The sequence below is a fragment of the Prosopis cineraria genome, unplaced genomic scaffold, assembly GCF_029017545.1.
Source record: "Prosopis cineraria cultivar Desert tree isolate PC_DT_omini unplaced genomic scaffold, ASM2901754v1 PC7, whole genome shotgun sequence".
In the NCBI taxonomy this organism is placed as follows: Eukaryota; Viridiplantae; Streptophyta; class Magnoliopsida; order Fabales; family Fabaceae; genus Prosopis; species Prosopis cineraria.
The window spans coordinates 28912512-28927563 of record NW_026555338.1 but is presented as its reverse complement, the minus strand read 5'-3'; the positions used below and the strand labels follow the sequence as shown (position 1 = coordinate 28927563).

General features: G+C 32.7%; 4 protein-coding genes across 5 annotated transcripts; all 4 read right to left on the bottom strand.

The window, feature by feature from the left end:
* Positions 1-28: 28 nt before the first annotated feature.
* On the bottom strand, positions 29-2942 carry LOC129316075 (uncharacterized). The gene is made up of 3 exons (XM_054960326.1): positions 2365-2942; positions 1488-1694; positions 29-332 (listed from the first exon to the last, which is right to left on the bottom strand). The coding sequence occupies exons 1-3, from the start codon at positions 2818-2820 to the stop codon at positions 189-191; spliced, it is 807 nt and encodes a 268-aa protein (XP_054816301.1). The 5' UTR covers positions 2821-2942; the 3' UTR covers positions 29-188.
* Positions 2943-5232: 2290 nt separating this feature from the next.
* On the bottom strand, positions 5233-14063 carry LOC129315325 (receptor-like protein EIX1). 2 transcript variants are annotated; one of them, XM_054958948.1, is made up of 3 exons: positions 11039-14063; positions 7899-8248; positions 5233-6888 (listed from the first exon to the last, which is right to left on the bottom strand). In XM_054958948.1, the coding sequence occupies exon 1, from the start codon at positions 13974-13976 to the stop codon at positions 11865-11867; it is 2112 nt and encodes a 703-aa protein (XP_054814923.1). In that variant the 5' UTR covers positions 13977-14063; the 3' UTR covers positions 5233-6888; positions 7899-8248; positions 11039-11864. The 2 variants fall into 2 exon arrangements, with proteins under 2 accessions (XP_054814923.1, XP_054814922.1); XM_054958947.1 differs by having other exon boundaries at positions 5233-8248.
* On the bottom strand, positions 6218-8192 carry LOC129316705 (receptor-like protein EIX1). Its single transcript, XM_054961101.1, has 2 exons — positions 6845-8192; positions 6218-6756 (listed from the first exon to the last, which is right to left on the bottom strand). The coding sequence occupies exons 1-2, from the start codon at positions 8190-8192 to the stop codon at positions 6218-6220; spliced, it is 1887 nt and encodes a 628-aa protein (XP_054817076.1).
* Positions 10932-11694, bottom strand: LOC129316704 (putative receptor like protein 25). Its single transcript, XM_054961100.1, has 2 exons — positions 11039-11694; positions 10932-10983 (listed from the first exon to the last, which is right to left on the bottom strand). The coding sequence occupies exons 1-2, from the start codon at positions 11692-11694 to the stop codon at positions 10932-10934; spliced, it is 708 nt and encodes a 235-aa protein (XP_054817075.1).
* Positions 14064-15052: the final 989 nt, after the last annotated feature.

Here is a 15052-nt window from a genome sequence, read left to right as displayed (position 1 = left end):
GCTATCTGTATAATTTGAGACCATAGAGTAGATTTGCCATCTTTTTTCAAAGAGATGCTGAAGTTCCTCGTTAACCATGAACAATATTCATATTACAGTTCATACACAATGAACATTAGTTCACCACCCAAAAAAGAACATACATCAAACAAAATTGCACTGTGAGAAATAAACGCTTATCAACAGAATCAGGAAATATTTGCGTTCTGCAATGATTGGCATGCCACTGCACCAGCAGATGTCCGCATTACATGCTCCCCAAGCATTGCTACACAAGAAGCATCTGTCTTAAGATGAGGTTGTACCGATTCCCAGGTCTTCTTTTTCTGAATCTGCAGATAGTCACGGAAGAATAATAATAGTGGCATCAAAACATGGGATTGAGATCCAGGATCAATTACCAAGATATAACAGAGCAACAATCAACTATTTTGAAAACTTTCAGAGAAAATATCACTCCATGTATATCCTTCCATTAAACTAGACACGTTTCTTTTGTATTATACAGAGTTTGAAAAATAAGTCACACTATTCATGGTTTATATAGCTTGTTATGAATTTATATTATACATTGATACATGGTTTGAGTAGGAGAGATAAAAGTGAGACCATAGGTTATAATCTGGAGCTGAAAAACCACATTTGGAACCCATTACATTTTAAGCCAACGAGGCCTTCCAATAGATAAAAATAAGCAATTAGAATACAAAAAAGCTAAACAAATCATCGTGTCTGAAAGTAAATGCAATCCAAAAGCAGATCTGCTAAGCTGATAATCTGCCCTGAAGTCAAATGGCATATCGACCTTTGCCACTAACTCCCAGACTAATATCTGTCATTTTCTTTTGAATTTGTATGCAAGTCAATTCCAAAATTTATTCAATGCAATCGATTCTATTCATTTCTTTCTATCTTCGGCCCCTTGTTATTCAGATTTATAGATCTTCATTCCTAAACTTTAGTATGTGATCGATCTCTTCCTTGCAACATCAAAAACAATTCCAGATGGTTTCAGATCTCAGTTTATCAGCTCAACCCAGAATGAAAGGTTCATTGAATAGTAAAATTTGGTGATTGTATGAAAATTTGCCCAATATTTAAGATGACAAAGTATCATATGATGAAAAGAAAAATGTTCAGTGTCAGGTAATATTCTCTGAGTTTCTGCAGGCGAAAAAGAAAAACAAAGCATGTGCTTAATCTTAAAAATTTAATCATTACAAACCAACGTTGTCATCAATCTAATAGTCTTCAAGATATTTGAAGCATGCCTTTAGCCATCATTAAGATAATTTTCAGAAGCCTTCTGTATTAAAAGAAAGATTGTTTTCTTCATCACTAACTGTAATTAAAACAAAATTTGTCCATAACTGACAAAAATAAACTTAGCCAAATTTTTTAGCAATAAAAAAAGTCATTGCCCAATGTTATAGAACTTATCTGCATTAAACAAGGCTATCATATGGTTATTGAAGCAGAGCTATTACCTGGTTCGGAGTGGCAGGAGCAGGTTGATTTTCCTTTTCATCTTCTGATCCAAACCATATTCTTTCCCCAGGGGCTGCTTCCTCAGGAGGAAAAAGAAGTTCAACATTTTCATGCTTTGCATCAGAAGCAGCCATGAGCATTCCGGAAGACTTGACCCCACGCATGTTCCTTGGCTTCAAATTGGAAAGCACAATTACTTTTTTGCCCTGCACATATGAATTAATTATGATGTTGAAGAATGTCAGACAAACATGATACTTAAATCACAACTTCAAGTCCAATTCTGAAACCTCATTTTATATTTAAAAACAGTTACTGCAGTCCAGACGACAAGAATCTGTCTATCCGATCTATCATTTCATACATTATTTGCACAACATAAAGCGTCTTGCTAGCAGAATTCTCATTTCAAGGAGCAACAAGTGACACGACTTGAAAGTTAAGATAACTGTTCTTCTCTGTAGGCCCTTACTAAGTCCAAGAAGACAAATCAACATGGAAGACCAATGCATAATACATCTCACAGGCTTCCCCCAATCCCTCCCATTATTATCAAAACTTCAAAAACAGATTCATGCAAAGAAATATATTCTCATACACATGTCTTAATTCGTTTATTACATTTGTAAGAATGTCAAATCGAAATAGTTTTTTTCCAAGGTGTAAAAATTAGAAAGATAGCTGCGAAATAAATTGAGTGTGCATCAAAGTATCAATTTTAAACTTGAATTGCTCATTTATCAAAATAGGAATGGGAGTTGTAAAGGCTCAGCGATCAAACCCCACATTGAAATTGCCTAAAAAGAACCAGAAAAATTGCAAATGCCGGGATAAAGAGCCGAAAAACAAAAAATCAAGCTGACTTCGAAAAATCACCTGAAGGTGGTCAAGAGGAATGTATTTGACAAGGCCACTGCATATAATTCTGGGCTCTGGCTCACCAATATCGACCTCTTCCACATAAAGAGAATCAGCTTCCTCGTGCTTCCACGCCCTGAGAATTTGCCCAACCCTTATGTCAAGCAAGCCGGCAGCGTCCTTAATATTTATTTCACCGTTACCAGGAGCATCGCCGGAATTGGTTGCGACGGATTCCGCAACTGCTTCATCAGTAGAAGCGGTGCAAAAGAAAGAGAAGGAAGATAAGATTCTTCTTCTTTCTTGGGATGGTACTGAGATGGAGAAAATGGGGAATTTGGAATGAGTAATGAGAGAAGAGCGAGGTACAAAGGATGAAAGGGAGCGATGAGCCCTGATTCTCCATAAGGAAGAAAGCGAGAGCATTGTAGTGCTACACTTTACAGCATTTGTGGCGATGGTGCTTGTTGCCATTGCGACCGTAGTGTAATCTCCTTCGATCTTTTACAGCTCTCTGGGTATGATGTGCTGATTTGCTGATGATATGAGCATGAGATAAGTCGCTTGTTTGGGAATGAAGTGCTTCGACTATAACACATCATCAGCAAAATGTATTGCGATTTGAAATGATATGCGAAATTTTGCATTGGAAAAGAGAGAGAGAACGAGTGATAGATAAATCTCAAAATATTAAATTAATATTAATTAAGTTTTAAATTTTTTTAAAAAATAAATTAAAAATATCAATTTAAATCATTATAAATTTAAAAATTTTAATTATAAATAAGTATTTAAATATTAAATATAAGTTTTAAATTATAATAAAAAATTTTATTTGTGTTATTTAAATTAATATTCATAATTCATCTTATAAAAATTTTTATCAAAAACTTAACTGTTATTAATTCATTTCTTTTTTTCTCTTGAAAAATTGATGAATAAAATAATTATTTTTAAATTCTTAAAAATTTATCTATGATGAATTTTTTTTAAAAAATTATGTTTCCAAGTTTTAATCCTCTACAGAATAATAATAAAATATAATTATTATAATCTAAACTAAAATTATTAATAAAAAAATAAAATTGTTAATATAATTTTTTTTGATAAAAAATTGTTAATATAATAAATGTAGTTATTGTTTTAGAATTAAATTGAAGTTATCATTAACTATATTATTAACATTTAAGCTGAAATTGTTAATATAAGAAACCTACATGTTATTATATATTTAAATTAAAAACTACATTTTTTATATTAATAACTTTACTTTCATTGTTAACAACTTTAATTTAAGATGATTAGGGTGAAAAATATAATTTCACAACATAAAATTCCGTTAGATAAGTTTGCAAGAATTAGTCAATGATCACTTATTTATCATTAGTATTTAATTTGATGGAATTTATTTTTCGTTGTTTGTTTTCCATGAGTTTGAGGTCATACAGTATATTCTTGTTTTTAAAATTAAATTGATAATTAAAAAATTAAAAAAATAAAATTTATATTATTCTTTTAAGGAAAATATTCTGACCACCTTTTTATTTTGCTTTAATTATATAAACATCCTTTCTATTTTAAAAATATACTCTAATTTGTTGACTTCATTAGGAATATTCTTAAAAGATTTTAAAAACTTATTTTTAAATTAAAATATATACTATAAAAAACTTTATCTATTAATTTACCCATCACCTTAATAAATCTTAAACTATATTATTTTAACAGTTTCATAATTTCATTGTAAAAAACACGTTTACAAATTTTAAACTTTAAATTTAAGTTATTCATATAATCTCGAGCTTATATGTATCTATATTATATGATGAATAAAAATATACTTTTAGTAATTTTAAGAAACATAAATAAATAAGTTTTAATAAATTTGATAAAAATTATAATAATAAAATTTTATAACATGATAGAAATTAATAATTGTTGTAATAAAATAAAAATTTAAAAATGTATTTATAATATTTTTTAGTTGTAGATAAAAAATATTTTTTGGCAAATACAAATTTTTAGAAAGTTCATGTTAAATAGAGGTATTTTGGTTAAATAAAAAATTTAAAAGTCAAACTTAATTGTCAACTGGCAATTAGATCGATGAAAATAGAATTCCAAATATACAATTCATCAAAAAAAATTCTCAAATATACAACGGTGAAGAGCCAATTTTTTTCCTGAATTATACATGAAAGATCACAAATGTTTTTAAATTTAATTTATGATCAATTTGTCTCTCAACCTAAGAAAATTTGCTGACCATGGTGCCCTTAACGTCAAATTATACATTGTTCTTGTTATATGGGTTTCACATTTAAATTTTTTTAATATTTTTTATTATATTATAAAAAATATTAAAAAATTTAAATATGGGCCCCACAAACAAAAAAAATTAATCAGACAAACGACAGGGTAATGGATTTAAAAAAATTTTGCACTTGAGGGATATAAATTACATACAGTTGAGTTTAGGATCATTTATGAACTTTTGAATATAATTTAGTAATAAAATTAATCCTTAACCTAATATACAATGAAGGTTTATGTAACATATATTTTAATTTTAAGGGAGGTTTGTATGTATTGTTAAAATATTAGGGTGATTAGTATATTTTACTGGAATTTTTTTTTATCTTTTTAAAATTTTAGAGCAACCATTAACCCTAAAGGTTCTAATTAAATGTATCTACGGTTTTTTATTTGAACAAAAAAATTGCAGGATAACTATGAAGGTCATTGTAATTTATCACATTCGCATGGAATATTGACGCCTGTGAACATACTATATATGTCCATTCACATTTTTCTTTACGTTGGTAAAATATATTTATTCTCTAGATCAATTTATAACTAATTTTCATTCAAAAATTAAGTTGAATAGCAGATCCTAGTTATCAGACGTTGTTATTACTCATAAGCATGTGGCTTCTTCCTTTTCAATGGATCAAAGTATTACAAGATGTGCAGCATTTTTTTCTCTTCTCCAGACACTGTCTCACCCTTTGAACATTTCAAAGTGATGCTTATGCCACTTATATGAATATTACATGAGATGCATGAACAATCCAGAAATTAATGCCAACACCAAACCCACTAGCTGTGGCGAGGCTTGATCTCACGCCCATGGTTGAATCTTCTTTTACGCATCAACACCAGAAATTTAACAATAACTAGTTCCACAAAATCAAAGTAAGCAACACTCCAAGATCTATTCATTGCCAATATGAAGAAGGGTACCAAAAGCCCTGCTGCAAATCCTCCGCCAAGGCACAAGTAAAACCATTTATCAATGAACCCATCATCATCATTGTCCTCTTCATTTCTTCTGTCATTACCTGTTCCCCTGTTTGGATCATGAACATGATCATCACCATTAAGTTGGCACATCACAGGAAGGGGACAGCCATAGAGATCAGGGTTACCAACAAATGAAGATGCTTCAAAAGTTGTCATGTGACCTATGTAGGGGATGGCACCAGAAAGATTGTTGTGGGATAGATTCAAGTAGCCCAAAAATGATAATGAAGACAAGCTTTGAGGAATGGAACCAGTAGGTTGATTGCTTGAGAGATCAAGGGATGATAATTGATGCATATTTGATATGCTCTCAGGAATGTGGCCTGTCATGTGGTTTCTTGACAAGTTCAAAACCACTAGACCGAACAAGTCTGTTACTTCTTCGGGTAATGTTCCAGACAAGTTGTTTCCTGAAAGATCAATGCTAGTAACAAGGGAAAGAGTCTTGGTGTACATCAGTGATTGCCCTTTTGTGTTCACAATCAATCTATCTTGATAGTACGCACCTCGAAATATCCCGTACATTATATTTCTGATCATTATTTTCTCTTGAGCCATGGCTTTAAGATCACCAATGCTTGTCGGAATACTGCCACTCAAGTGATTTCTCCCCAACGTCCAAGACTTGCAACGAACTTACTTTTGAAAGCTGAGAAGGTATTTCTCCATAGAATGCATTTGACCTTAAGTTTAGAATCGTAAGATATGAAAAGCCGTCTCCAATCCAAGTAGGAATTTCACCTGAAAGGTCATTGTTTCTAAGATCCATGGTCATCAACACGAATAAATTGATCAAAGATGATGGCAGGTTCCCCGATAGTTGGTTGTTGTTCAAGTGTAACACTTGAAGTGATTGCAATTGACCTAAGGAATATGGAATATCTTCAGACAAAATGTTGTTGCTAAGGTCTAACGTGGTCAAGAAATGACATTTTGAAAGGTTTGAAGGGAGACTTCCAATGAAATTGTTGCTTGAAAGATCAATGGCAAAAAGAGAACCACACATCTTTTCTATAGACTCTGGTATGTGTCCAGAGAAGTGATTATAAGACAGAGATAAGAACATCATTCGAGGCATGCCATTCCAGAACCAATTTGGCACAGTATCTGAAATGCTAGCATTTGAGATGTCTAAAAAAGATGAGATATTGTGATTTGATCCACGTTGGAAATGAAGGTCCCAAAGCACACGAACCCATTCCGAGCTTTACGAGCGTGAATGGAGGCATCCAATTGGAGCTGACATTTAGAACCAATGAATTATAAGACAAATCTAACAAAGTCAACTGGGTTAACTTCGAAAAGACAGCTTCAGAGACTGTGCCATATAATTGATTGAAAGAAACATCGAAGGTTGCCGAGGCAAAAAGTTGTCCTAAACTTTCAGGAAGAGTCCCGTTGAGTTTATTCGTTGAAAGCTGCAAGGTGGTGAGATTTTTCAATGACCCTAAAGAACTAGGGATTTGTCCTTCAAACAGATTATAACTAAGGTCAAGCTCAACAAGATTTTCTACTCGACCTAACCAATTTGGAATTTTACCAATCAGTTGATTGTCGTCCAGATGAAATTGATGTAGATTAGGCAAAGGATTCCTAGAAGGGCAGCTTTCTGTTCCTTCAAGAAATTCAGGCAGACTTCCTGTCATGTTATTTCTTGATAAATAAAAATGACTCAAGTTGCAGAGTTTTCCAATGGAACTTGGAATACCACCTTCAACAGCATTGTTATCAAGGTTAAGAAGAACAAGAGAAGTCATGTTTCCCAAAGATGAGGGGAGTTTTGCATGTACCTTATTTTCTCTAAAATTAATAACTTCTATCTTTTCCCATCTTTTTCTGAAGAGTTGGGAGCAACTTGCTGTTAGATTGTAATTGAGACTTAAATCCAATGACACTAAATTTGGCATCTCACCCAGACCAAGTGGTATTCTTCCATATAGTTTACTTTCACTCATATCAAGATATTGGAGGCTGCTTACATTTTGAACCCAATCAGGTATCTTTGAATTGAAGTTATTGAAGCTGAGATCCATGACAGCAAGTGAAGTAAAATTTAAAGACACTGGAGAGGGAACATAACCAAACAAGCTACAACCAGATAGATGCAATTCAAATATAGAAGGTAGCTGATTCAATGCATCAACCCAATCCTTCACTAATGAAAGGTTGACCCCACTCATATCAAGATATTCTAAAGAGATAAGACCAGTTATCCATTGGAAATTGTCAATAGATAAGTCATGTCGTACCTTGAGATCAAGAACTTCCAAGCGTGATAAATTTCCCAAACTGGAAGGAATGAGGCCACCAAAACCAGCGTCTGACAAGTTTAGATATTGCAAATTGTCCAGTGATCCAAAGAATTGAGGTATTGCTATGCCATTGAAAGAATTGAAACTCAAGTCTAAACGCCGCAGTGACTTCAGCTGCATCAGAGACGGTCTTATCTCACCACTCATGCCGTGAATGTCGACGGCTACAACTGCTCCTGTATACCAAGCCACTGTATACCAAGCCACTGACAACAATTGCTGCCTCTCCATGAAGATAACACATTTTCAGGATCATGAAGCCCAGTTTTGAAGTCCACGAGAGCTTCCTGATCAGAGGCCAAGCAATTAATCATGTGGCCATTACTGCTCCCAACAGAAACTAAGATTAACAAGCAAAGGAAGTGTAATAACAACTCAATTGTTGGTAATTTTTCCATGGATGTAGCTTTTTCTCAAGCAAAAGGTATGGTTGCAGACAAAGCAACACATCACAGCAGCAGATATAGACGGGCCAAGCATGCCATGTGGCTCATTAATTTACGTGTGAAACGATAAGATGACTTTTTTTTTTTCCCCGTGTTAAAGGGTCCAGAATTGAACTTTAATTTCTTTGAGACCAAATGAGAAAATGCAGGAATGTGTAAACCCAACTGCTACTGCTACTACTGTTGCCCAATAGTAGACATAGACATCGTCAAACCATGCTCAGAGTCTTTCAAATTCTAGTTTTTTTTCTATGAAGTTAGGTACACATCGAGTTCTGCTTGCGCGTTTTTTACCAATTAGTACGCTTAAAGGTCATGTTCAGATTAGTTTTTTTATTTTATTTTAAATATTCCATTCAATGAAAGAAAATGATACAAAGTGCAGTTGGGGGACTGCATGCGTTTCCTGACAAGAAAGTTAGAATGTGCTTCCTTCTCGCATTGAAAATTTTGTTTTTATAGCCATTTAATATATAAGAGGTCAATTTTTATTTTCCAAAGAACTGGACCAGACTGCGAAAAAAACAGATATCAATATATTTTAAAAAACTAATTTGCTCAATATAATTCTGAACTAGTTAAAATTCAGTCATTGAATTTTGACTTGATATATGTGACAAGTTTTTTTATTTAAAGATTAAGGAATCTCACTTGTAAAATTTAATTTATTGAGAATTACACTTACAAATCAAAAAATGAGAATAGCAAACATTTAAATTAATTCGTGAAATATTTTTTTTTCCCATTTCGGATTTCTAAATCTTTTGATCTTTATTTAAAGTTTAACTCAATCTTTCATCATTTAATGTTATTCCCCAAAAGTTTTTTTTATCAGATATGGATAAAAATAAATTAGAAGCTGAATCCCATATTATTAATTTAATAAAAATAGTTATAAAAAAAAGAATAGATATAGGAAAAATATAACATATATTACACAAACAAATTGTAATTTTTTACAGGATACCTTTATCTCTCTTTCTTTGATTTTTATGCCAAACAAAAACAAAGTTATATTATTTTTTACTTATTGAACATGAAAATTTATGTTAAGAATAAGCATAGAAGTACTAGAAGCATTAAAATGGTCACATGAATATACTATATCATTAAATATTAGGAAATTTCACTTCAAAACAAAATCACATTTCAAGTTTCAGACCACAGACCTAATCCCAAGAATCCATAAACTCAAATTCAGCTAGATTTAATGTCCACGAGGACAGTAAATATTCAAAATTAAATTCAAATGATTCCAAGATAATGAGTATTTACCCATGAATGGAATCCTGTACCAGAATAATTGGTTTAATTAGTAACCTGATGAACCAGCTAATTGACAGGTCCAGTTTATGACCTAATCTAGAATAATGTTAATCCCAACCAACTTGATTGTAATCTCATGAGTTAACCCGACAATGACTCAATCAATCCGATCCATTTATTTGAGTAAAATTATTTGACTTTTTATTAGGATTTTATTGAGTTTGCTAATTTTTTGTTAGGATTATGCTAACATGTATAAGATTTTTCTTTCTTTATTAAATTTTTATTGGGTTATTTGAGCAAAATTAATAATTTTTTGTTTAAATATTCATTTTTTTCATATTCAAATATGAATATTTTTATGTATATAAATTAAATTATATTATTTTAATCAAGACTAATATAATTCTTAATTGATCCTTAATTAAACAACTAACTCTTGAAATCGACTTTCAACACATTAGTACTTACATTTTTTTCTTTTTTTGCAAGTCTTCTTTAAAATGTTCAGGATCGTTTGTTAAATAAATATTCCTTATTATATTTTTATTAAAATGTACTACAACAAAGATCTAATAATTGTACCTGTTCCTATAACCACGTGCCTTCACCTTAGGTATAATAAGAAATATTTATTTAAGAAATATCCATTATTATATTTTTAGAGGTAAAAAATATTTATATTTTTTTATCAAATTTTCTACCCGTTCACCTTAGGCAGTGAATGTTAAGTTTTAAAGAGATAACAAGAGTATAAAGTTAGAGTAATAAATTGAGATAGATAGTAAGCAACCATGTAAAAATAAAATACGAAATGACCATATATAAAAAAAGTAGGTATAATATCTATTGATGGGAATATAGTAAAAAATTATTTAAGATAATTTAGCCATATACAAAAAAGGCGATGGGACTTATTGGTGATGAAAATAGAATGGATAACCTTAAACCCTATAAAGAAAGGTAAATGAAGACCAATAAGAATATGCATAAAAGTTGTTGAAATAGACTTGTTAATTAAAATTATTTTTAAAAACTTGGTTGACAATAAAGTATAATATTATCATTCAATCCGTATAACCAACCCCACTTGGTGAAAAATGCTTGTCTTTTGTTGTTGTTGTATCAAATTTATATATAATTTTCAATCAAATGTAAATTTGAAATGAAATCCTAGGTGTATGCAGAGGTTGTTCCCGTAATCATGTGGCTTCCATCTTCAATAGCTTTTAATACAAAATATACATTTTCTAACCATCTAATCTCTCGAGAAAGCTTCTTCCCCGTGAAGATGTCGAAGAGACAGGCCACTGATCAAAATATTTCATAAGAGGCACAAACCAGAAATGCAAATGTCCAACTTACTGTTTGTGATTAGGCTTGATCTCGCGCCCATGATTCTTGAGTCTTCTTTTATGCATCAACACAAGAAATCTGACAATAACATCTTCCACAAAATCAAAGTAAACATCACTCCAAGTTCTCTTCATCACTAATATGAGAAAGGGTACCAAAAGCCCAGCTGTAAACCCCACACCAAGACTCAAGTAAAACCACTTATCAATGAACCCTTCAGCATCACCATCATTTGTTTCGTCATTACTTGCGTCATTATCAGAACCATAACCAGGATGATCATTATTACGTAGGCACCTCACAGGAAGGGGACAACCATAAAGACCAGGATTTCCAGCAAATGAAGATGCCTCAAAAGTTGTTATTTGACCTGTATAAGGTATGTCACCTGAAAGGTTGTTGTAAGACAAATTCAAGTAGCCCAAAAATGACAAGGAAGGCAAGTTTTGAGGAATAGAACCAGTAAGTTGATTGCATGAGAGATCAAGTGATGAAAGTTGGCGCATATTTGATATGCTGTCAGGAATGCTGCCAGTTATGTGATTTCTTGACAGGTTCAAATACATTAGACCAGATAGTTTTGTCATGTCATGGGGAAATCTTCCAGATAAGTTGTTTCCAGAAAGGTCTATGCTGGTGACTAGAGAAAGAGTCTTGGTGTACATCAATGACTGGCCCTTTGCATTCACAACCAACCTATCTTGATAGTTCTCAACTTGGTAGGAGACTAATTTATTGTACACATCTTGATATACCAGATAATGTGTCTTTTCTTCCCTTCTTTTCTCATGAGTAATTGCTTTAAAATCACCAAAGCTGGCTGGAATGCTACCACTCAAGTCTTTCTCCCAAGATCTAGGACTTGAAGTGAACTTAGTTTTGAGAGACCATGAGGTATCTCTCCAAAGAATGCATTGGATCTTAAGTTAAGAATTTCAAGATAAGAAAATCCATCTCCAATCCAAGAAGGAATTCCATCAGAAAGTTCCTTGTTTCCAAGATCCAAGGTTTGCAAATAGGATAAATTGATAAATGATGATGGCAACCTCCCCGAGAGGTGGTTGTCACTTAGATGCAATAATCTGAGCCATTGCAATTGACCTAAAGAATTTGGAATGGCCCCAAACAAATTGTTGTGGCTAAGGTCCAGTGCATTCAAGTTAGAACAGTTTGCAAGGCTTGAAGGGATCCTTCCCATGAAGTTGTTTCTTGAAAGATCAATGGTCAAAAGAGAATCACACTTCTCTCCTATAGACTCTGGTATTTGTCCAAAAAACTGATTTTGAGAAAGAGATAAGAAAGTGAAGTGAGGCGTGCCTATCCATGACCAATTTGGCATAGAATCTGCAATGCTAGCATTTGAGAGGTCTAGAAGTTTTATCTCTTTCTGTGATTGGAGCCAGGCTGGAAATGAAGGTCCCAAAATGCATGAACTCACTATAAGTACTTCTACTTGGAATGGAGGCATCCAATTGGAGCTGATATTCACAATGAATGAATTGAAGGATAAGTCTAAGAAAGTCAGATGGGTCAACTTTGAAAAATGAATTTCAGATACTATGCCTGTCAATTGATTAGAAGAAACATCAAACCCCGATAAGGCAGAAAGTTGTCCTAAACTTTCTGGAAGTGTCCCGCTGAGTTTATTCTTTCGAAGTTGCAAGATATTGAGATTTTGCAATGATCCTAAAGTAGGGATAGCTCCTTCAAACAAATTATAGCTGAGGTCAAGTCCAACCATATGTTCTAGTTGACCTAACCAGTGTGGGATTTTGCCACCTAACTGATTGTGGCTCAAGACCAAATATTGTAGATTATGTAGAGGATTCGTAAAAGGGCAAGTTTCTATTCCTTCAAGAATTTCAGGTAGATTTCCTGTCACATTATTTCTTGACAAAGAAAAGCGATTCAAGTTGCAAAGTTTTCCAATAGAGCTCGGAATACCACCTTCAATGGCATTGGAATCAAGATAAAGGCGAGAGAGAGAAGTCATGTTTCCCAAGGATGAGGGTAGTTTTCCTAGTACCTTATTTTCTCTAAAATTAATAACTTCTATCTTTTCCCATCTTTTTCTGAAGAGTTTGGAGCAACTTGCTGTTAAATTGTAATTGAGACTTAAATCCAATGACACTAAATTTGGCATCTCACCCAGACCAAGTGGTATTCTTCCATATAGTTTACTTTCACTCATATCAAGATATTGGAGGCTGCTTACATTTTGAACCCAATCAGGTATCTTTGAATTGAAGTTATTGAAGCTGAGATCCATAACAGCAAGTGAAGTAAAATTTAAAGACACTAGAGATGGATCATAACCAAACAAGCTACAACCAGATAGATGCAATTCAAATATAGAAGGTAGCTGATTCAATGCATCAACCCAATCCTTCACTAATGAAAGGTTGACCCCACTCATATCAAGATATTCTAAAGAGATAAGACCAGTTATCCATTGGAAATTGTCAATAGATAAGTCATGTCGTACCTTGAGATCAAGAACTTCCAAGTGAGATAAATTTCCCAGACTCGAAGGAATGAGGCCACCAAAACCAGCATATGACAAGTTTAGATATTGCAAATTGTCCAGTGATCCCAAGAATTGAGGTGTTGCTGTGCCGTTGAAAGAATTGAAACTCAAGTTTAAATGCCCTAGTGACTTAAGCTGCATCAAAGACGGTCTTATCTCACCACCCATGCCGTGAATGTCGACGGCTACAACTGCTCCTGTATTGTTGTCACGCTGTATACCAAGCCACTGACAACAATTGCTGCCTCTCCATGAAGATAACACATTTTCAGGATCATGAAGCCCAGTTTTGAAGTCCACGAGAGCTTCCCGTTCAGAGGCCAAGCGATTAATCATGTGGCCATTACTGCTCCCAACAGAAACTAAGATTAACAAGCAAAGGAAGTGTAATAACAACTCAATTGTTGGTAATTTTTCCATGGATGTAGCTTTCTCTCAAGCAAAAGGTATGGCTGCAGACACATCTCAGCAGCATATGTAAACGGGCAAAGCATCCCATGTGGTTCATTAATTTCCGTATGAAAAGATAAGCTGACTTTTTGTTCAGTGAAAAGGGTCCACAATTGAACTTTGCAATTTCTTTGAGACCAAATGAGAAAATGCAGTAACGTGTAAACCCAACTGCTACTGCTGATACTGTTGTCCAACAGTAGACATTGACATCATCAAACATGTTCAGAGTCATTCGAATTATAGTTTTTTTCTACGAAGTTAGTTACCCATTACCTTTTGCTTCCATTTTTTCCCCCAATTAATTCTTGTAAATGTCACGATCAGATTAGCTTCTTCTTCTTCTTTTTTTTTTTTATTTTAAGTATTGCATTCAATGATAGAAAATGATAAAAAGTGCAGTTGAGAGACTGCTTGCGTTTCCTGCCAAGAAAGTTATAATGTGCTTCCTTCTCACATTGAAAAATTTGTTTTTACAGCCACTGAATATATAAGAGGTCAATTTTTTTTTTTTAAAAGAACTCCACCAGACTGCTAAGAAAACAGAGATCAATATATTTTAAAAAAGCTAATGTTTTCCTCAATATAATTTTAAACTAGTAAAAATTCGGTGGTTGAATTTTGACTTGACACATGTTAAAAGTTTTTTATTTAAAAATTAACAAATCTCACTTGCAAAATTTTATTAAAAAAATTATTTTAATTTTTCACTCAACATAATTAATTATTTTAAGGTTCACTAAAAACTGAGTTTAGGATAATACAAGTGGTTATTCTTTTAAGCTCAGTTGTCAATGACTTTTGGTGTAATTAATTGTATTGAATGAGAATGTAATTTTTTCAATTTTATTTTGAGAATTACACTTACAAATCACAAAATGAGAATAACAAACATTTACATTAATTCATGAAAGATTTTTTTTGTTCTTATTTCGGATTTCTAAATCCTTTGATCTTTATTTAAAGTTTAGCTCAATCTTTGGTCATTTAATGTTATTTCCCAACAGTTTCTTTGACCAGATATGGATTAAAAAAATTAGAAACTG

What these genes read in the sequence shown, in the direction of transcription:
- LOC129316704 (XM_054961100.1), bottom strand. Translation starts at nt 11,694, where the DNA reads ATGTACACCAAGACTCTTTCTCTAGTCACCAGCATAGACCTTTCTGGA. An exon ending in ATCAAGCCTAATCACAAACA is followed by an intron (nt 10,984 to 11,038) that starts GTAAGTTGGACA and finishes TATTTTGATCAG; the next exon opens with TGGCCTGTCTCTTCGACATC.
- LOC129315325 (XM_054958947.1), bottom strand. Translation starts at nt 13,976, where the DNA reads ATGGAAAAATTACCAACAATTGAGTTGTTATTACACTTCCTTTGCTTG.
- LOC129316075 (XM_054960326.1), bottom strand. Translation starts at nt 2,820, where the DNA reads ATGGCAACAAGCACCATCGCCACAAATGCTGTAAAGTGTAGCACTACA. An exon ending in TTCCTCTTGACCACCTTCAG is followed by an intron (nt 1,695 to 2,364) that starts GTGATTTTTCGA and finishes TCATATGTGCAG; the next exon opens with GGCAAAAAAGTAATTGTGCT. An exon ending in CTCCTGCCACTCCGAACCAG is followed by an intron (nt 333 to 1,487) that starts GTAATAGCTCTG and finishes GACTATCTGCAG; the next exon opens with ATTCAGAAAAAGAAGACCTG.
- LOC129316705 (XM_054961101.1), bottom strand. Translation starts at nt 8,192, where the DNA reads ATGGAGAGGCAGCAATTGTTGTCAGTGGCTTGGTATACAGTGGCTTGG. An exon ending in GCTCGTAAAGCTCGGAATGG is followed by an intron (nt 6,757 to 6,844) that starts GTTCGTGTGCTT and finishes CTAGCATTTCAG; the next exon opens with ATACTGTGCCAAATTGGTTC.